Source organism: Alternaria metachromatica (assembly GCF_023757995.1).
Source record: "Alternaria metachromatica strain BMP 0045 chromosome Unknown scaffold_38, whole genome shotgun sequence".
In the NCBI taxonomy this organism is placed as follows: Eukaryota; Fungi; Ascomycota; class Dothideomycetes; order Pleosporales; family Pleosporaceae; genus Alternaria; species Alternaria metachromatica.
In genome coordinates this window covers 74,759-96,006 of record NW_026055529.1, presented here as the reverse complement: position 1 = coordinate 96,006, position 21,248 = coordinate 74,759, and the positions used below count along the sequence as shown (strand labels likewise).

The window sequence follows — 21,248 nt, the reverse complement described above, 5'->3', positions numbered from 1 at the left end:
AAGAAGCAACCAACCTTCCTTTTGCTACCGTTTCTTAGTAGGAACGCCCATCTCCCGCTACCCCGGACGTGTGACAGTAATTATTAGCCGACAAATCATGCCACACCGACCTTGTTCAGACCCTTCAACGACCCCAGGCTCAACGCCAAGCCTTGGGAGCGACTTCTTATGCGCACAAACCCAGTAATAGGGCCATTGTCACCTTCCTTTTCGATACTCAAGTTGGCGAGAGCGTCCTCACCTGCTTTCTGTCAGTATTGCCGATGTACAAAAGAATTTCAGGACTTACCAAATACACTCCTGGCGTACAGGTTCGCTGACAAGAATTGGCAGTCGCCCTTCATTGACGCCTCTGGAGTTAAGCAGCTCATGTTGGTGCATGCCATGAGTTGCTTCAAGAAATCGCGCAACGTCTTGGCCTTGGAATTAATGTTGACCTTATTCTCCCATTCGAACTCGGTCCACATTGTCCGGAATTGCGTCTCCGTGCATTGTGCGGGCTTGATGTAGTCCATAATGTCGACGTGGACATCGTTGAGAATGACAACATTGGAATCAACACCCTTTTCACTGTAGGATATTAGCAGTGGTTGCAGAGTGTTGATGCGCAGGACTTACCCCTCGTAGATGATGTTACCGAAGATGACACCGGTATCGGTGGATGAGACTGTAAAAGTAAGCATGCGAACCGAAAAGTGCAAACGGGAAAAGCCTACCCTTGATTGTGGCTTGAATGTTGATAAAGTCGTGAGGACCAACATTTTGTGTTGAAGGACGCTCGACGACCTTGAGGTCACCAAGAGTCGCGAATTCGATGGTGAGATTTTGCAGCGTCTCCGTTGTTTGGTTTACTAGCAGAACATCGAGGACGATATCGAATTGATGGACCTAGCAGAGTTAGTGGATACTTTCAGTGGGTTGTGTTGACGCACCTTGACATATGCTTCTGCGTATACCGAGTCGGAGAAACCAGTAAGCTGCACAACGCGACTGAGCTTGGATGTGAGATCCTCAGTCGCAGTGTCGCCTCCGGTCGCCCTTTCAAGATCTTGCTCGATCTCGTCGCTGCCATCCGCGTCCTTCTTCTTCAGCTGGCGGATGTTGAAAGAGTCGTCAACATTGACAGCCGATTTTGCGCGTTCCGAAGCCTCCTTGGCGGCGCGCTTCTTTTCTTCTGTTTGGACCATAGTTCGGAAAGACTTGCGAGTATCTTCCAAAAAGACAGTCTCGAGCTCCTTTCTTTGCGAGAACTCGGACAGTGAGCGAACACATGACATGATACGGTCGATGGAGTCCTCATCGATGAAGGTCTTGACGAAGTGCGACTGGCCAACACGGATGATCGAGATCATGATGAGCATGGCCTCGGCGCGGAGAGCATTCGTCCGAGCTTCGTTCTTTGAGATCTCTCCATAGCGCATGACGAGCTTGGTGAGAGTGCTGGACAGTACTGTGGCAAGGTAGTAGTCGCCATCGAGGAGGAGCTGGCGTAGTGGGGGCTTTTGTGAGTTCTTGACTGCTTCCAGTTTCGCTTTGGCGGCAGCGGAGGATGTCAGGGCGCTTTCAGTCGCGTAGGTACCGTCAGCGAGGACCTTCCTTGATCCAGATGGAGCTGCCGCCTTTGCATGTCCGTTGACTTGCTCAGTGCTCTCCTTGCCCTCCGAAGCATCGTCCAAAAGTTTTTGCTCGGAAGCAAGTATGGGGATTTCGCCGAGCGATGAGCGGATGCCCTTCCATGCATCTTGGATGTCCTTCGCCTCCAGCGAGAACTCTCCGATGATCCAGAGAACACCCCGGTAGACCTTGCCAGCACGTACCTCACCAAGAGTCGAAACCAGTCGCTCGATGATGGAGGCCCTCAGATCTGGGAAGCGCTCAACGACTTCCTTGACGAAGGAAATGACGTCCACCGCGGATGCGTTGCTGCTGACATCGGAGATGAAGTCCATGAGCGATCCAACGACGCTGGCGGCGACTTCGGGGAACTTGATGGCTGCGGAGTGTATCGAGGAGATGAGAAGCGACCTGTATTCGGGGTTCTTCTCGTATTGTTCGTCCACCGTCTTCATGAGCTCCTTCTTCAGCAGCAGGACGACCTCTTCGACGTTTCTGCTTGAGATCATCTCCATGGCAATGTTGAGCGACTTCTTCCGCACATCCAAGTCGGTACTAGACAGAACGCGCAGGACCTCCATAGTCAGATCATCAAGGACGCCCTCATTCTTGTGTCGCAACTGCTCAACCCGCTCCAAGACGATAAGCTTGACGTTGTTATCCGGCTCCTTGATAGCCAGCTCCACGAACTTTCCAGCAGCTGCCTTGACTGCGACCGGGTTGCTTGTGAGGGTGGTAAGGGCGTGCGCGGCTTCGTAGATGACGGTCGATACCTGCGATTCGAGGAGGTCGAAGATCAAGCGGAGATAGCGGGCCTTGTTGGATGGGTTCACGATGGCGTCTTTGCGGATGAACTCTAGCTCGGCGAGAAGTAGGAGCTCCTCGTGATTGGGTATGGCATCGAAAACGGTGCTGAGGTATTCGAGAGCCTTCTCGTGGCTCACGGAGACGAGGGCGGCGAAGGCATTGCGCTTGCATGTTGGGTCGTTCTCGTCGTCGAGGAATGTCACCAGCAGATCGGGCGCATCTGGCATGAGCTCAGGAAGATGTGTGAAGATGGATGCGATAGCGAAGGTTGCGTTCTTCCGGACGTATGCGTGTCGATGTGTGAGGCATTGGCGCACCGGTTCTGAGAGTGTCAGCACAATTGGGCTAAGTATGGAGAGCAACATTCTTACGTAGTAGAGGCTCTACAAGCTCAGCGTCTCGTAGCTTGGTTCTGTTCCGACTATCAGCAATGCTCGGGAAGGTGTCGTGGAGGATCCTACACGAAGCGCAATGTGTTTCCTCGTACGTATTCGTTAGGCGCCTGCAAGTCGAATCGAATCGCATTACTATGCCAGTTAGCAAGCTTCATGTGGTATAGTCTTTTGAACTCACCAGACGAGAATCCACTCCTGCCTTAGCTTGCCCTGGGCGTCGTGCTTGGGGCAGACCTCGAAGAAGAAGTACATGAGCTTCTTGAGCGGCTTCGACTTGCTGGGCATGACAAATCGGATAATGTGCATGAGCAGGCCAGCCTGGGGGTCGCCATTGAGCATAATCGAGAGAATCTTCTTCTGCAGAGCTGTCAGACGGTCGCATTCAGCGAGGCGGGGCAGTGCCATTGCGGGAGCGCACCATAGTCTCGATCTTCTGCTCATCGCTGCCCTTCTCCAGAGCATTCTTGAGCTCGTTCTGTGATGGTACGTCGGCGGCATTGTCCTGGTGCACCTAGTGTTGCCCGTCAGCTTCCCCATACCCACGACCTGCCAGGTGTTCCTACCAGACTGTACGAGTTCTCGAGAAACGCCGCCATGATGCCGGGTTATGTGGTATATGGAATGGCCCGGGGTGTACAGTATCCAGCTGCGATAACGTGACTCCAGGTGCGGCCGTCAGCCCTCAATGTCCCGTGGAGTCCAGAATAAGTGGGATGGGCTACGTGTATCGATCGACGGGGGCGGTGGAGGGAGTCGTGAGGTTTGGCGCAGCTGCAGCCTGGCGGGGAGGGTGAAAGGACTGGCGTGGCCTGGGCGGAGAGGTGGCTTGTTGGAGATATGGGTGCAGTGCTCGTCGGGACTCTGTTTACCTCCAGGTGTCTGCTCGAGAAATGGTCGCTCCAGCGAAGGCCGCCTCGCTAGGCTTGCAGGGGTCCGGCCGCCAAGATCTCCAGCCCTCTGTCGCGACGGTACATCAACACCACGACACGCGCACCCCAAGCACTGCGAATTCCTATACGCGCATCATTAGAGCTCGATATAGGCAGTCGCAAACATGACGACAAACGAGCCATTCTACCTGCGTTACTAGTATGTAGGCTGTGGATTCTCAAGCACGTGCAGTTACTAACATTTTTGCAGCTCTGGTCATCAAGGCCGATTTGGACACGAGTTCTTGGGTGCGCAAAGCTGTTGCGAAAAGAGAGTCATGAATCTGACTTTGGTATAGAATTCGATTTTCGAGTGCTCGGAGACGGCCGCAGCGCATCTGCCCGTTATGCCAACAACTCAAACTACCGCAATGATTCACTCATCCGGAAAGAGAGTATGTCAATCCCTGCCTTTGACGTGATGTGTTGCTAACGCGCCGTTCAGTGTGCGTCAGCGATGCTTTGGTAGCTGAGATTAAGAAGATCGTCAAGGACAGTGAGATCCTCAAGTATGTGAAGGAACGGAAGTTACGTATCATCTGCTAACTCATCCCTAGGGAAGATGACACAAAGTGGCCCCAGAAGAACAAGGACGGCCGTCAAGAGTTGGAAATTCGGTTAGGCAGCGAGCACATCTCATTTGAGGTAGGATGGTCTGTCTATCATGGCCTTCGTGGAACTGACGACAATAGACTGCGAAAATTGGCTCGCTCCAGGACGTACAAGACTCGTCAGACCCAGAAGGCCTCCGCGTCTTCTACTATCTCGTGCAAGACCTCAAGGCTCTGGTCTTTTCTTTAATATCTCTGCACTTCAAGGTATGCGATCAAGTGTGCTCACGTTAAACACGAAGACTCACAGCGTTATAGATCAAGCCTATCTAAGCCTCTCGCCGCCACAGGGAGGCACAGTAGCGTTGCTTTTGCCGACAGCGCACAGCCACGGGGTTGTGGCACAACCGCGGCTCGATGTGGAATGACGTAGGGATGGCGTACGGAGTCAACTGGAGGAACGACATCTGCTTGTGACTAGTGTCACCTGATCTCCGTGATCCCTTCTAGGACGATGGTGTATGAGAGACGAATGCCCAGGAAAGGGCGATTCGACCAGAATTCGTTAGATCGCGCGGGTCGGCTCGCAAGGTCAACATGGCCCACTTGGCAAGGGATGATAATACAATTTACAGATGCATTCGACGGCCTAGATATCAAGTGTTCCAATGTGTCTAGGTTTGGCCCCATGTCATCCCACGTGAGCAGCCTAGTGCGGCTTCCCCGCGTAAGTGCAGCTCAGTGACCCACTAACTTTGAACCGCCTAGACACCTCCGCCGAGTCCAAGTCATCCATCCAGCATGCATTCTTCCCCATCGCCACGCTTCTGGCTCCCGCAAGGCTCTATTGTATAATCGCACATTCATCCCCTGCCGTCCCATGTATAATCGCCTCGCACCTTCGCTGTAGTCTCGTCGCACCTGCTATCGGACCATGCCGACGCCGGATGATGAAGCCATGGTCTCGCCGGTGGAGCACGAGAGCATCGCTGGCCGCCCGACTTGTCCACCCGAGGAATCGCGCGTTATCGCGACGCACGAATTGAATGACACACGGGGCGCCCACGACGACAGCAATGCCAGCGCCGTGCCCGATGTTCCCATGCAGCAGCCCACTCCGTCTCCACAAAACTCGCGCGAGCATACCCAGGCGCCCGACGATATCCAGACCAAGCTGCCCAGCACCGACAGAGACTCGCCCACCAGAGACATTCCCACGCCTATGACGGCGACAGACGACGGCACTGAAGAGCAACGCACCTCTCACGTCTCGCCGCTTTCTCCCGTTGCGCCAACATCGCTGCTCGCCAGCCATCTGTCATCCCCATTCCCTGCGCATAGGGTAGGTCAGACCAGCATGCATGCACAGCAATGCGCAAAGTAGACGTTGCTAATGCCGATGCAGTTCCTACCCAACACATCCTCGTCCCTCCTTCGGCCCGGCAGTCGCTTCGTGGGCACCCAAACCTCCGACCGCCAGCAGTATGACGTCGAAGTCGATATAAAACATGTCGACATGCGCGAGTCCTTCATGTGTGGATACTTGCGCATCAAAGGTGCGCACACATCTCCGCAGTGCCAGCATAGGGCTTGTAGACTAACACGTCCACAGGTTTAACGGAAGACCATCCAAGTCTGACGACGTACTTCGAAGGCGAGATAATCGGAACCAAATACACCTTCATTACACAGCATCCGGAATGGGGCTCCAACGAGAAGGTCGACCGGCAACACTGGGGGCGGTTCGACGCATACAAGCCGATTGCTAAGTACTCTGCGCGCCAGGACCAGGTGTCGAAGGATCTGAACCAGAAGGAACACCTCTTCATGCGGTGGAAGGAGTACTTTCTCGTGCCAGACCACCGAGTGAGGACCATAAGCGGTGCGAGTTTTGAAGGCTTCTACTACATCTGCTTCAACCAGCTCTCGGGCGGCATCGAGGGCATCTACTTCCATGCTAAGAGCGAGAAGTAAGTTTGACACCCCAGCCAATATGGTCGTATGCTAACACCTCCCAGATTCCAGAAGCTCAATTTGAAACACATCCAAGATTTTGGGTGTCAAGGCGCGATTGAATTCCGATAATGTTGACGACTGAACGATTGGGCATTTGGATATGGATTAGCATTAGGGCGCACACCTGGGATTGTCTTCTTGTATCGATTTTTCTTCCCACGGACCGTATGCAGGGTGCCAAGGTCGTCGGGCTTTTTGTAGTAACGTCTCTGAGACATGCAGGTCGAATTACGTCACGCTACGCTTTGTCGTACAAGCAGTAGATCGCTGCGCGAACGGCTGTTTGCTGTGTTGCTGCAGATGTGGTGGACCAGAGACCCTGGCGCTAGCGAAAAACTCGCTTGATTCGTGATACGCAGCTAATCGACTATTACCTCAGCACCTGTGCATCTACCTTTGACCCTGCTTCCTTGCATATCTGTTAATTGCGCATACCAAAGTCACCATGCCAGGCGAAACAGCAAAGCGCACAAAGCGCGAGGAGTACAAGAAGTCGCTGCAGACGGAGGAGCAGCAGGGCGCTATGCCCAAGAAGAGGTTCTACAGGCAGCGCGCCCATGCGAACCCCTTCTCAGATCACTCGCTCACATAGTAAGATGATTTGGTCTTTGATGAGAAATGTATCTAATGTTATGCAGCCCCAAGAGCCCCGCAGACATGGACTGGGCGAGTCTATACCCCATGTACGCCAAACATCCCAAGAAAGAGACGGAAGAAGGGCAGAATGAGTCACATGATCTCAGCATAGAAGAGCAACTGGAAGCAAATGCGATATCAAAGAACGTCGAAATAGCAGACATAGGATGCGGTTTCGGCGGCCTACTCTTCGCCCTCGCACCCAAATTCCCTGACACATTGATACTCGGTCAGTTTCCCCATCCCTCCTCGCCACCCCATCCACGAAAACGCGCCCACAAAGACCACAAGCAGCCATCCCCAGACTAACACGAACCCACAGGCATGGAAATCCGCATGTCAGTAACAGAATACGTACAAGAAAAAGTCCGCGCCCTCCGCGTCCAAAACGCCTCATCATCGCAGCTCTACCAAAACACCTCCTGCATCCGCGCCAACACGATGAAATTCCTGCCCAACTTCTTCCAAAAACACCAGTTATCGAAGATCTTTCTTTGTTTCCCGGACCCGCATTTCAAACAGCGGAAACACAAGGCGCGCATTGTGTCCTACACCCTTAACTCAGAATACGCTTACGTATTGAGGCCTGGGGGTGTGGTGTATACGATTACAGACGTGCAGGATCTGCATGAGTGGATGAAGGGGCATTTTGAGCGTCATCCGTGTTTTGAGCGGGTGGAGAGGGTGTTTGAGGAGGGGAGCACGGTGGATGGGGTTGAGGGCGTGGGCATGGATGAGTGTGTGAGGTTGATGAGGAGTGAGACTGAGGAGGGGAAGAAGGTGGAGCGGAATAAGGGATTGAAGTTTGTGGCGTGCTTTAGGAGGAGGGAGGATCCGGAGTGGCCGTGAGGAATGGGCTTGCTGGGAAATTGTTCTAGCTGAGAAGGGTGTGCCGGCTCTGTCAATTGTAGCATGATGTGGAACTAAGTGGTGGTATTCGCTGTTTCTGTCTGCGCAACGTGTTCTCGCGCTAACTAAACGTGAGCATCAGATATATAGGTCTTCTCGTCGTAGAGACTCGTGCATAGCTAGCATAGCTTATGGGGTATTTGAGTGAAGATGGAGGTTGCTCACTTAGCCTTCCGCGAGAATAGGTTTTTCCATCTCAGGCTTGCTTCTTTTTCAGTAATATCATAACAGAAGTGCCAATAACATGTATCCAATTCTGCACCTTCAACATCAAAGCAAGACATTTGCTGTATACTGATAAAGTCACAGGCAGATCAGGACTGCATCTACTTACGTGTCGGGCGTTGGGTCTCTCAAACCGCATTCTGTCACTCACAAATTACTATGGTGGGCGATTTCTAAGGTTGCTTGTGCATTACAGCGCTCTATGACAGTGCTACCTGGATATACTTGTGATGATGCCGAGCTCTGAGACCCCTTGCAAGCAGCGAAGTCGTATGAAACGACTAACCTCTTTGTGTATAGTTGTTCTATTCCTCACTAATTAGAATGCTGCTGTTGGTTGAATAGAACGCTGGGTACTATGTCTTTCAAAGCTACCGGTAATACCATCGCAAAAATTAATCGCACGGTGGTTGTTGGCACAAAAAGATTTCAGTAGTTTGACCCACCGCAAAGGCATGCGTAGGAGTTCTTGTAAGCAGGGACAAATCTACGAACATAGCCGTGGTAGCCAACACGGCTCGCCCTTTGATATGCAAAACAGTGACTGTGACTGGCCCGCTTTCGCACGTTCTATGGTAAAGTAACCTTGATTATCTCATGCTGAAGAAGGATTGGCTGCGCAGGCAAATCTGGATATGCGGTACCGCGGAAACATCAGGGCCACATTATTAGATAAAATACCCATGTCTTCATCTCTTCGCTTTTCTTAAACACATACTCTCTCATAAAGTGTCTTCACAGCTGCATTCCATACACAATCATATCAAGACCAAAACCAGCAAGGCATTTTCTCAACACCATGAAGTTCACCACCATCTTGGCTGTCGTCGCCGGCCTCTTCGCTGCTTCCGCTGCCGCGCACGAGCAATGGGTCTACAATGACCACCGCAGGCCCCGCACAGTTGACAAGACAAGTATGCACCCTGAGCTGATAGCATTACCTCTCGTTTAAATTTCCGCAACCTATCATACTAACCCTCACACCAGATGACTACGTCCCTACAGCAGAGGACAAGTCTCTTTGCGCCCGCTGGGACGGCCCCCGCTGCCTCGACGACGAAGAAGGCCCCAACATCTTCGACGAGGAAGAGCGTAAACGTCAGGAACTTCAGAGTCCTAAGGAGAAGCGAGAGGAGGCCCTCGCGGAGTTGGAGAAGATACAGAAGGTCTGGGAGGGATATCATGCGGAGATGCGGAATCTTAAGATGATGGAGAAGATCTATGAGGGGTTTAATGAGCAGTTGGATAGGCTTGAGAAGATGGCGAAGCTCAAAATTGGAAGAAACCGGGAGGCGGATGAAGTTTAGGGTGGGGGTGAGGGTGCCGAGAAGATGTTGGAGATTGTGACGGCTGGGAGGGTTGTGGTGGCTTGAGATACGTGTTGGAGATGGATTGTGGGATGGGCTAGAAAGCCACACTGCGCATGCTATGGTCTACCTCGATGTGAATTCAGACATTAGAGTGGAAGCAGGTCGAAAGTGGCCGTCGCACAATGAAGTGAACTTGATCATAATAGTTTGGCTTCAGAATGCAAGTGTAGCGGAGAAGTCGTGATGTCGACCTGCCCTGCAGCGCGATGCACAAGGCACGTCATCCCGAGGTTGCAGCACTGGCCACCGAACGAGGCCGATCGCGCTAAGTTTATCCAGCCCTCACTCCATCACAGTCACCATCCTTCCACACGACCACCGAGCCCGATTACTACGCCACGGACCCCCGAAGTCTAGTCAATTACAGGAACTAGTACCTTCTCCGCCGAGATGAGCAACTTTGGAGGCGCCGGGCTTGGGCAAAAGGTCCAGAAGCCGAATCCGTGAGTCCTTCCCTCCATGCGCATGTCTCGTCTCGGCCCTTGGGTACTCAGACAACATGGCTGTCTCTTCCTATCTTTCGATTCCCTGTGCTAACAATTGCTCCACTTCAGGCCAGAGCGCGGCTCATTCCCTCTCGACCACGACGGTACGCTCCCCAAACCTCAACATACACTTTTACGTCCTGCTGTACCAACCTAACCACATCGGTCCGATCTGCTACTGCCATCCATACGATCCATACGAATAGGCGCTTACACTATTGTCCAGGGGAATGCAAGGACATCATGCTCTCGTACCTCCGATGCATCAAGTCGCATCGTGGGACTAACGACCCCGAATGCCGCGGCCTCTCCAAGTCATACCTGTCATGTCGCATGGACCGGTACGTACCATCATCTACTCTCGAGGAAGGCATCGCCGGACCGCGATACAAACATGTCGCGGCGCTTCTCTTCCCATCAGCAGCCCACATCATGCCGTCATCTACTTCTAGTAGCATCTGCGGAGTCGCGCATCCTTGTTCTCGCTCTCATCATCCCCCTTACATAATGAGCATATGGCTGACTATTATCACCGCATTAGAAATCTGATGGCCCCGGATTCGTTCAAGAACTTGGGCTTCGGCGAAGATAGTGACGGCCCTGCCACCACCGCTGCAAATGCAACTCAGCCATCGCAACCCAACGGCCAAAACAAACCTCGCGGAGCTTAGGACAACGAGTCACTGTTTGAGCCAAGGACAAAGGTCACGCGGTTAACCGTTCGGTAGCATCCGAAGAACATGGCTCACATAGACCCCTCGGAATACGTCTCCACTCTTCTTTCCGAAAACCTTCGATGTGCCAAATGACGCACATGCGCATGTGTGAGCACGCCCTCTGCGCCCCCTGCAGCGAGACTGCAGATTCGACAGGTGACATTGAGAGGATGCCCTGGACCAGAACGGCAAAGCATATAGTGAGACAAAGGCATGGTCGGATCGGCGGCACTGGCACCCATCTCCGCGAAAGGCACAAATACAAGCAACTTGGATACAACAAGGAATGCCCATGACAGCTTGGCAGATGCTGTAAACACCGAGGATACTGGTGATACCCGGGCGCGCCACAACAGATCCGATGAAAGACAAGGCAGTGCAGATAACACAGCAGACTTATCTGAATCACATCGTTCTTTGTAGAACCTCGATAAGATAGCGGCGCAAATACACCTTGTTCACCGCTACACATCCCCATCGATCACCATCCCTCGTCATCCTGCAGTGGCAACCGTCAGACCCGATCTTCAACCGAGACCTGCAAGTCATCCCCCCGCAAAACCTAGATCTAGGAAACGGCGCTGCGCTGCAGATCGGGGGGTGAAACCGTCGTACAGCCGGCTAGCTGACACTGCCGATGGGGGCACGATGACTTACTCAACACCCATCTTCCTTGCTGAACAGTCCGGCTATCTAAACATGTGCGATGCGCATCTTTGGTAGCGCCATGAACACTTTGTTTTCGCGCTACTGCTGTTTCTGCCGCTGAAACAGTGTGGTTGTGTCTACGGGGGGTTCGTGTTGTGACGTCGGTGGCAGATGGGCTTCTCACTTCCCTGTGAGAGGGCATGAGAGACGGGCGAGTGCGGGTTTGGCGTTTTGCAAGTCATCGTGTATCTTCTGCGACGAGAAAATACAGGCTGAAGTGAGATGAGACTGCGTTGGTATTCTTTGCTCAACATGATCCGCATGCATGCGCAGTGTTATGCCAGCTATACCGAGCATACGAACTAACGATTACAACAGCATAACTGTGCATGCTATCATACTATAACGTACCTCGCTATAGCACTCTCATAACACAGCTATCCACACTAGCGTGCGTACGTACGCATGTTACACAACAGATGTCAGTACCGATCCCAACACCCCAAACTGCCTGCCGACTCCCTTGCAATGTCACAACCAAAACCCCCTCAACACCGATCGTGCCCCTCCATCCCCTCTCCTTGTTCCGTCAAAAGACAGAGAAGCGGCTATACCCCTTGTAGACGCAATGCGATTGTGTAGCAATATCGCGACAAGGTCACCCTCGCCGGTTGATCCCATTCCACTCCATTCCACGTCCCTGCTTCACCCCAACCCAACCCCCGCAACGGCTTTTACATCTCCTTACAGCTCCCTTCGCCGCTCGCGTATACAGTACGGTTACCTGCATATTGCGCATAATCCATTCGCCATCCCCACGGACCCCCTCGATTGGATAACACTGCATCGTGAGCAAAGGACGTGGTAAGGACGTAGGCAGCTGATTGGCTGCGGGACCAGAGGCCGTTTTGCAGACCGATCGTAGCGTGCGTGTAAGCATATTGGCATGGGGGGTGATCTGCCGGCAGGAATGGCGGGGACGCAGGACGGGGTATATTGAAGAGTGATATAGGTGTTTCGTGTCGGAACGGACTGCATGGCATGGGTATGGCTTTTGTGATGAGGGGATTGCGAGGGAGGGTTTGGTTGGTGGGAATGTCGGCCGGGATACTTACATATTTCTTTCTGATCCCTGAAGGTTGAGCTCGAGCTGTGGGTATGAGTGGCTGTGGGGATGGGATGCATGGTGGTCCTTTGGTTTCTACCGAACTACCTCGTCCGCATCAAACGTATGGGAATGCGCAATCAAACCTTCCCCATCCCCGTCCAAGATATCCCGACCCAACCAACCAACAAAGCCAAGCTGTTATTCCTTCTTCTCGTCACCCGCATGTGTTACTCACAACCCATACACACCCATACATATCTGCATTCCCCATCCTCCAATTCACCGTTCACGACTCACCCCACCACCCGAAACAACCAAACACCCGGTCTCACTTCCGGAACACGTTCTTCGGATATGTACAGGGACTTGAAATTGCTTTTCTTCTTTATACCTTCGTTAGCCGTTGAGATGCGTGCGGGCTAGATTTGCTTTTCCTTTCACTTACGCATAAGCCCTAGATACGGTATTGTTGTACGAGATCCAGCGCTACTACTATGGCGCCGACGCCACGGCTTTACCTGACCAAGTAGTCCGTGTATTACAGTCTTTGCGCAATCTTGGAGATTGTGTGAAGGCGGCGGCAATGGCGATTCGCTCGTATCTAAGGATTGTCAACACTATGAGGCTAAGACACGGGAGAGGCGTGGTAGAGACGCAGGATTCCGGAATGTTGCTTTTGTGGACCTTTTCGTCCTCCACACTGGCTGCCTGGCGGGAGAACTGTGGCGGTCGCCTCCAGCGCCGAATGCACAGGGAGGGGCGCGGCTCAACCAACTTCACCTCACTTGACAAGGCATGAAAGACGGGGGTTATTGATGTAGATGAAATTGTATCTGGGACCAATCGGCCCATACCAGAGCCCATGAACTGAAAGGCAGAACGCGCAGTAGCAAGAATTCCCATAGGCCCATCGTAACCATAGCAAGCGTTATCCGAACGTCTTCTGCATCTATCATTCTCTTCCCACCAACATAAGTGCTGACACCATAGAACGCCAACAATCCGAAACGCGCCGACCATGCTTACATGTGCCTCCCATAAACAAAACCGTCATTAAAGAAGACAAGAGTGGTGATGTGCAAAACTGCAGGTAAACAACCGTGACACGCCACGTACATGCGAGAAAGATGTAAATAGATGAGAGAAAGCGAGTCGCAGAGCTGCCAGAAGGAGAGATCGCCGTGTACGGAGAGTGTCGAATACCGAAGCGGCGAAGACCTTCGTGCTCCGGTTGGTAGGCTAAGCTCGGGTGATGATGAGCGGGAAACCAGGGTGATGATGTGCCACGGAGGGGTAGAACATATTATGCAACGAAATGGGAAGTGCTTTGATGCAGGCGAGAGCTTCATCCGTCCTTGGCCAGCAGAGACGGTACGCGCGTGGGCGACGACATGCCGAGGAATGGTCGACCGATGTGAGGTGTCTTTAGCCTCATTGTAGCAGCTCTAGCGTATGCATCAAGCAGGATGCAGGAACGGGTGCGGGGTATCGCGGGGTATCATAGTGAAGGAATCGACAACGAGATGAAAAGGCCGGAAGAACAGAGACAGCTAGTAGGTTTTGGATCAGTTCATGTCCATGCCGTACTCATCCTCCTCTTTGAGACTAGACCAGTACTGCTGCTGGTTCGATCCAGAACCGCTACCGGTACTCTGCATGCCTGGGCTAAGACTCTGTGGAGATGCGCCACTGATAGGTTCACCGGCCAAGTTGGTGTGCTTGGGCACTCGGAGTCCGGAGCCAGGGCCTCGCGAGTATCGGAAGGTACCCGAGCCGTTCTTCTCAAGAGCCTCGAGGATCTCGGTCTTCATGCGCTTCTCGTCTTCAGTCTGTTCGGTGACCCACTCTTCGCCAGTGGCTTGTTGAAGTCGTGCAGCTAGCTCGTCACACTCTTGGAGCTTCTTGGACAGCATCCACATAAGATCGCGAGTCCAGCTGACAGCCCCGTTGAGAATGTCACCCTTGTTGGGGCCCTTGTCCTTCTCCTCGATGGGCAGCCCCTGTGTAATGTTACCAGCGGCCCGCCTTCCATTGCCACCAGCGAGAAGTGACGTTGCTTGTGGAGGCGACATGCCGGTGGCGCCCATGGTAGGTGACAAGGGGCCATTGTTGTTGATGTGCTTACGAATCTTCTCGTCCTCGAGGCGATGCTGAGGTACAAGACGAGACAAGTCATGGATGCGCTCGTTGATGTTGTCCCGTCGGCGGCGCTCGACCAAGTTGTGAGACTCCCGACGCCGGCGCTTCTTAGCGTCTGCGTTCTGGCCAATATCGACCTTGGCAGGTAGTGAGTTGTGCTTGCCGGAATGCAGGACATCGGTGATCTGCTGGTGGTGCATGGTACCCTGGTGGGGCGACGCGGTGGGCGAGTCGATCCATGAGTGCGCACTTCCGGGAGTGCCGTCCCACTGGCCAGACACGCTCTTTTGATGGCGGTGCATGTTGGTCATGATTGGCTGAGTAAAGTTGCCAGAGTCTGGCGTGCCGAGGTGGAGACCAGCCATGGCAGGGGTCTTTGGTGACATGGGAGCACGGCTGTCAGAACCAGTCCGGCTCATGGTGATACGCTGGCGCATGGATCCACTGGGCATGCTGCCAGGGAAGTTCATCCTCTGTGGCACTGACTGGTACTGGTTGAAGTCGAAGTTGCCAGGGTGGTTGAAGGGGCTGTGGATGGGCAGGTCATCTGGAGTGTTTGAGTAGACCTGGTTCATGTTTGGGTTGTTGGTGTGACTGTGGTAGTAGTCTTGCTGGCCGGCCTGCTCTTGGGTAAAGTTGTTGAAGGCTGGTTGTTGTTCGAAAGTGCCAAGTGACTCGGCAAGTTCGTCGTCGGCGATACCTGCTCCGCCCTGCATGTAGCTGTTGCCGGCGAAGTGGTTGCCCATCATGCTCCCGCTCATGTTGAGCTCAGAGGGGTTGATGCCATTGGCATTCTCGTGCCCAGCGAACTGAGCGTTAGCGTATTGGTGGTTCATGTCAAGGCCGTTGTGACCGAGGAAGCGTTGGTTGAAAGACATCTCGTCGACTTCTTCTTTGATGTATGGTTGAGGTGATCCTGTGCCAGTCATGTTGAAGATATCAGCGTCTAGCACGTCGTCAGAGGGAGAGTCGAAGCCAAGGTCCAGCCTCGCAATCGGCTTTTGAGGAGAGTAGGAAGAGGGAGGAGTGAAGAGAGCGTCCGCTTGAGGGACAGTCAGTATGGTCTCGTAGTACATGATAGAAATTGACGTTGGAAATGACGGAAGAGGAAGTGCGGGGAAGGGGAGGAGAGAGGAGAGTCTGATATAGGAAATGGATGCACTCTAGCGCCGTTCTCATGACGGTGCAGAGTGGGGGACGTCACAAAGGCGTACTTACTAGGCTTTGGCATTACTGTGGGTTGCAGTATTCCAGGAATGTGGATGTGTATGATCTGAAACGATCTGTCGTCGATCTAAGCAAGTGACTAAGGATCGCGCTCGCAGCTTGCAGGATGATTGCAGCACGAGGCGGTCTGTGTCGCTATAAGGACCCTGGCAGATGCTTGCTATCTGGTGTGCACAAGGACAGTGCGAGCAAGCTGAGAGGCCTGGCTAGTGACGCCTGATAGTGACGAGCAAGCCTCTGATCTGGGGCAGAGGAGGCTAGTGTTTGTCTGCGCAGAAGACGTTAGTGCATGTTCTGTATGCAAGAGTTGTCGTTCTGGGAAGTATCGCTCACCGGTTCGGGTCTGCTGGCGTGGTTGTGGTTGTGGGGGAGTGAGGGAACTCGGAGCTGTGTTCCGGGATCGAACTGAGAGCATATGTCAGCGCACAGTCCAGCAGTCTGAAGTGTTGGGCGGTTGAAGGGTTGGTTGCATGAGTGTGGCGCACAGCGAGGTAACCCGCGAGGCGAGCGACGGCGGACGACAGCCGTGCAGCAGCCCGGCGCTGTGGGGATGGTGGTACAGGGGACAAAAGCAGCGAAACCGTCACACACGGCCGCGGTATGGCTGGCGTGGTCTTGACGACGCAGGCCGAAGCGAGGTGCGGTGGAGTGGGAGAGGCGGTAGTAAAGGAAAGAGCAGCCGGACGTTGACTCACCTCGGAACTGAAGGAAGGCGCAATGGGATGCACCTGCAACACTCGGTCTCTCGGTCGCGGAGAGAAGGAGTGAGGTCGCTTGGGCGGATAGCTGCGGCGGTTCACGGGCAGCAAACTTGGTCGTCGAGGGTGGTGGTGGAGGTCGTGGTCTGGATGCAGCGGCGTGGGGTGGGACAAAGAGGTTTGCCTTGGTGGTCGAGGGCGGCAGCAATGGAGAGGTGAAGTGCTGGTCGAGTGGCAACTATGTCGTCTTGCAGTAAGAGGCCTGGTGCGACGGGCGTGGTGGTGGGTAAAATAGCGGAGGTGGGATATGGAGAAGGAAGTCGGGGGATATGGCGGGGAGGGATCAAGGGTGGGATGTGCCTGGTCCTGGTGGAGCAGAGCGTGGTAGGCGGGCTGCCGTGCGTTTGTCTGGCAACTGTCTGCGGCACAGGCTGAGGATATTGCGCTGGCTGCAGCGGCTCTCTCTCTCTTGAGCGACGACGGGGCAGCTGAAGCGAGGCGTCGGTGTGGGAGGGCCCTAAGCCGGAAGGCGGTCAGAGAGGTGGTGGTGCTAGTGCGCGCGCCAAGCAGCTATGGGCAATGGCGAATCAGCCTGTTTGACGCGGATCGCAGCCAGCGAGGGCGAGGGCTTGGGAACGGCAGAGAGTAGCACGGCGCGCCGAGACGATGCCGCTGCGGTGGTGCGTAAGATGGGGATGACGTGCGGCGGCGTACAGAGATAGGCGTACGGGATAGGCGTACGGAGAGGAGGGCGTCGTGGAGAGGTGGAGGGAAGCTCGGCCCGCGGTGGTCCGCAGATATAGTGATGAGTACTCCACAGGTAGACATACACTGAGTATGTCGTGAGAGGGAAATTATTGGACAGGTAGAGACGCGGCACGGCCGCATAATATACACCTCGCTGCTCTGGCGGGTCTTCGCCATCTCTCACCCGCCTTACGCTGAGTGTGGCTCTGCCTGTTGCCCACCCCGGTCCTGCGCCCACCCCGGCAGCAAGGTGTGGCCTCTTTTGGTCACGAACGAGGTAATCTTGTCTCAGCTACCCGGTTTCTACGCAGCGCTGGGTGAGGGCGCGCAATGTGACTCACTAAAGGGCTTCGGGCTCCTGTCAAGCGTCATCCATTGTCGACAGTCCAGGGCAGCCATGGCCGACCTGGCCGAGAGTGTGTGTGGTTCTCCAGGCCATGGTCCTTGATGCTTGCTAGGCTCATGGCAGCGGGAGACGATCTCGCGCTAGTCGCTAGAGCACCGAGGCGACGCTAGACTCTCAATGCCCTTCACTTTCACCCTCCACCACCAGCACTAGGCGGATCGCATACGACACGCCGGAGAGTTCCTTCCTGCTCTGCGTCGCCCGCCGCCCAATCACACGCGCCGCAGCCGGCCCCCGGTCCTTCGCTCCTTCCGCTACACCTTCGCACCCTCTGCGGCCTCGTCACAAGCCTCGCCCATCCGTCGTCCCATCTGAGACGCCTGTCTGACATCTGCCATTGGCCGTCTGCCTCCTACACCGCAGGTCGATCATCTGCACGAAATCCTCCGGTCCGTCTTCGCAGTAGCAGCAGTGGCACCGAATCGAACAAACCGCTGCTGTGCCCTCCCACGACGCGCCCAAGCCACTCACCGCAGCGGGGCCCAGGCAGCTACACATACACCAGCCAGGGTCGACGGCCGCTATCTGCTAGCCGTACCAAGACTCGCACCTCCACGGCTCTTTGTGTCGCCTGCTGCGGCTTCGACCAAAGCTTCTCCCGACTAACGCCCAGACGATACTCTCCCTCACACCTGGGCATACTGCGATCCGCTAGCACCTCGTGTTCACCTCCAACATGGCCTCCGCTTCCTTCCGCGACTCGATGAACTCGCTCGGCTGGAGCAGGAGAGAGGCAGACGCGCCCATCAACACCGCGCCGCCCTCTTTCCTGGGCCGCATCCAGAACCTGAATCCCTTCGGCGAGGGAGGCTATGTTCGACTCCCCATAACAGAGGGCAACCCTGGCGCCCCTCTCCCAGCGCCCACCCGCAGAGAGGAGGAAGAGGGGTGGTTTGCGCGTAAGTCTACGTCTTCCATTGCATCCTGTGGCAAAACACGTCCACCTTCCTTACGCGTCTCTCTCGCTCCCCATCTCCACTTTATCTGAGATATACCCTACTGCTACAACCCCTCCCACTATAGCTGTGGCGCGTGATGTCATCAGACGACAACGGTCGGGGCTAGTTTCACCTGCACCGCCATGGTTCTTTGTTTTCCTTCCATGTCTCGTCAGATGGCATTCTTGAAATGCGCATCCCTCTAGTTGGGGAGATATCCATAATTCCACAGGCATCAACGTGTCATCTGCCTGCGAACCGTACCCGGCCGCGCGACAACCGACAATGTGACAGAAGGGAGTTCCTGCGTTACCACTTCGGATGCAGGACCCTCGCATTGCACACACCTTTGACTCATGTTTACGTCCGCTAACCCATACCTGCAGTGAGTCGGTGGGACCGATTGCTCGTCTTTGGTGGGCTGCTCATTGCTGCCTTGGCAATGTTTGCTACTTGTATTGGCCTGATGTTTACGCCTGTCTTTCTGCTCAGGCCGCGCAAGTTTGCCATTTTGTAAGTCCTCAGCTCTCCTGTTGCCTCGTATCCAGCCAAAGGCGCCCTGCATGCGGCCTTCTCGCCAGTGGTGAGATCATACAAGGCGGATAGGCAGTGACACATACTGCATACGTCCTTCGGCACGGCTATGCGAACTCATGCAATCTGCAATGTCAAGGATCGCATCTTCCGCTCACCGACTGCGGACGTTAGCCTGCACGAATCCAGTCGCTTGACTCTCTAGCCACCAGAGATCGGCGCTGGACCCTCTGTAGCGATCATGCGGGTCCAAGGTTCGGCGCGCTGCAGGGTGCAGACAACCTTCACCTAGTCCAGACTCTGCCACGCCAAGTCGTATGCACATCACCTGAAGAACGTTAGCGCTAACATCCATGGCCTGATTGCAGATGGTCCATGGGAAGCGTTCTCTTTTTGGCAGCTTGGGGTGTCCTCATGGGCCCTATGCAATACGGTAAGCAGCCTCATTATCCGAGCCCACCACTACCGTCGCTGACAAAATATCAGTTCAGCACCTCATCTCTGGTCCGAGGCTTCCGTTCACTGCTGCTTACTTCGGCAGCATCGCTCTCACACTCTTCTTCTCTCTAGGTGTAAGTTCAAGTTCCTACCCCAGTACATTTATCCCTGCTACATGTCGACCCTTGTTCATGGCTGCCCGAGAGCGAGCCCCCACGCCTCCCTTATCGATTATCGTCCCCATAGTTTGTGTTTACTGACACTGTCCGCGTGACTAGCTCCACAGCACCATCTTGACCTTCGTTGCGGCTATCGCCCAACTAGTATGTCTATTATGGTACATCGTCTCGTATTTCCCAATGGGCTCCACGGGTCTGCGGTTTGCAGGACGCTTTGGCGCGAACCGTGTGACAGCTTGGATGAACGACTGAGTTCGTTTATCTGTGCATTACGAATGCTGTCTTGGCCATCGTGGCTATGTTGCTCTGTACATACAAGTAGGTTGACGCAACGCGCGTCGAGAATATCATCATCATGTCTGCCAGAGCAGTATATTGCCTCGACGCGAAAAAGACTCATCTACCAGGATGCATCCGATATGCTTCTTCCAAGCCCATCACGTTGCGTAGTCACGCACGCGTTGCTCTCTCCACGCCTCCCACTCGCGCTCTGTGATTGATCGGTCGGCTCGCAAAGATGTGCCACACCAAACGTCGCGAGCTTCAGAACTGGGCATAGACTGCACAGCTAGTGCGGCGTTCAAGCAGCGTTTCATCGTTTCATACACTAGCTACAGGCCTATCGCCACATGTGCATTTCCAAGCCGACTTTCCGACATGTTTCTTGACTCCACCAAACCTGTTCAATGTACTTGATACTTGCAATTCCGCCTCCCGAGCCAGAAGTGTGAGGGAGTGACTGACTTGACTGGAGGTCGTGGTGTCTCACATGGACGGCCTACCAGAATGCGTTAAATCAGCCCCTCGGATGTAAATGTTGATCATGCACTGTATCCAACCTCGTGGCGAAGTTCACTACAACGCCAGCCCAGCCTTAGCCTACGCAGCAACTGGATTGTTAATCCGACTGGCTGTATCCTTGACTACGCAGTTCGTACGAGTCGTAAGTTTCGACCGATCAGCAACAAGGACGGATCGGCGCTGCGAACGGAAGGGAAGTTACTGCGTGGGTGTACGTCAAAAGGCAGGCGCAGAGTGTCGATCGAAGATCAACCCTAAAGAACAGGGTCCATCCCGAAGATGCGCCGTCCGTTTGCAAGCTCGCCAAGCGTGCAGAACAGAAAGGCGCACGCTGCGAACGGCTCTGACACCATCTTGCGCGTTACTAACTAGTCGGGTTGTTGTTGCATCGCGCCATCACAGGTAGAAAACAGCATAGTCATAGTGGCTTGCGCCCGGTTTAGGTTTAGACAGAAAGCAGGTTAGGTTGCGTATTTGACACGGCCTACGCCTCTCCTGCGTACATGACTTATTCCCAACTCCCTTGCTTGCGCGGTTTACGTTCGTTCGCGCGATACGCGATATGTTCGCATGCTGCAAATCATGCAATCATGCTGCAATCACCCGACTGAACAGCCCCTAGTCCTGGTTTTCCTCCGAGAACACTACCAAACCTTGGAACTGTAAATGCAAGGAGAGATGATGCGAAAGCGAGGCAAGTTTAACGAAGCGATAGTGATTCAGGGTTCATCC

General features: G+C 54.2%; 7 protein-coding genes across 7 annotated transcripts; 5 read left to right on the top strand and 2 right to left on the bottom strand.

Moving 5' to 3' along the window:
• Positions 1-95: 95 nt before the first annotated feature.
• On the bottom strand, positions 96-3,412 carry J4E83_009900 (uncharacterized protein; the record flags this gene model as incomplete). Its single annotated transcript, XM_049336785.1, has 10 exons — positions 96-241; positions 290-570; positions 619-667; positions 717-888; positions 933-2,743; positions 2,793-2,833; positions 2,883-2,948; positions 2,995-3,173; positions 3,235-3,327; positions 3,380-3,412. The coding sequence occupies 10 exons, from the start codon at positions 3,410-3,412 to the stop codon at positions 96-98; spliced, it is 2,871 nt and encodes a 956-aa protein (XP_049184067.1).
• Positions 3,413-3,870: 458 nt separating this feature from the next.
• MNH1 (Protein mago nashi) lies at positions 3,871-4,590 on the top strand (the record flags this gene model as incomplete). The annotated part of the gene is made up of 6 exons (XM_049336784.1): positions 3,871-3,905; positions 3,957-3,994; positions 4,045-4,140; positions 4,191-4,254; positions 4,303-4,390; positions 4,438-4,590. 6 exons carry the CDS (start codon positions 3,871-3,873, stop codon positions 4,588-4,590), a joined length of 474 nt encoding a protein of 157 aa, XP_049184066.1.
• Positions 4,591-5,230: 640 nt separating this feature from the next.
• On the top strand, positions 5,231-6,381 carry J4E83_009898 (uncharacterized protein; the record flags this gene model as incomplete). Its single annotated transcript, XM_049336783.1, has 4 exons — positions 5,231-5,638; positions 5,702-5,852; positions 5,909-6,266; positions 6,315-6,381. 4 exons carry the CDS (start codon positions 5,231-5,233, stop codon positions 6,379-6,381), a joined length of 984 nt encoding a protein of 327 aa, XP_049184065.1.
• Positions 6,382-6,757: 376 nt separating this feature from the next.
• Positions 6,758-7,797, top strand: TRM8 (tRNA (guanine-N(7)-)-methyltransferase (tRNA(m7G46)-methyltransferase); the record flags this gene model as incomplete). Its single annotated transcript, XM_049336782.1, has 3 exons — positions 6,758-6,903; positions 6,951-7,177; positions 7,271-7,797. The coding sequence occupies 3 exons, from the start codon at positions 6,758-6,760 to the stop codon at positions 7,795-7,797; spliced, it is 900 nt and encodes a 299-aa protein (XP_049184064.1).
• A 1,084-nt stretch (positions 7,798-8,881) lies between these two features.
• On the top strand, positions 8,882-9,389 carry J4E83_009896 (uncharacterized protein; the record flags this gene model as incomplete). Its single annotated transcript, XM_049336781.1, has 2 exons — positions 8,882-8,996; positions 9,070-9,389. 2 exons carry the CDS (start codon positions 8,882-8,884, stop codon positions 9,387-9,389), a joined length of 435 nt encoding a protein of 144 aa, XP_049184063.1.
• Positions 9,390-13,974: 4,585 nt separating this feature from the next.
• J4E83_009895 (uncharacterized protein) lies at positions 13,975-15,624 on the bottom strand (the record flags this gene model as incomplete). The annotated part of the gene is made up of 1 exon (XM_049336780.1): positions 13,975-15,624. One exon carries the CDS (start codon positions 15,622-15,624, stop codon positions 13,975-13,977), a length of 1,650 nt encoding a protein of 549 aa, XP_049184062.1.
• A 2,678-nt stretch (positions 15,625-18,302) lies between these two features.
• On the top strand, positions 18,303-19,967 carry J4E83_009894 (uncharacterized protein; the record flags this gene model as incomplete). Its single annotated transcript, XM_049336779.1, has 5 exons — positions 18,303-18,525; positions 18,951-19,077; positions 19,467-19,531; positions 19,585-19,670; positions 19,815-19,967. The coding sequence occupies 5 exons, from the start codon at positions 18,303-18,305 to the stop codon at positions 19,965-19,967; spliced, it is 654 nt and encodes a 217-aa protein (XP_049184061.1).
• Positions 19,968-21,248: the final 1,281 nt, after the last annotated feature.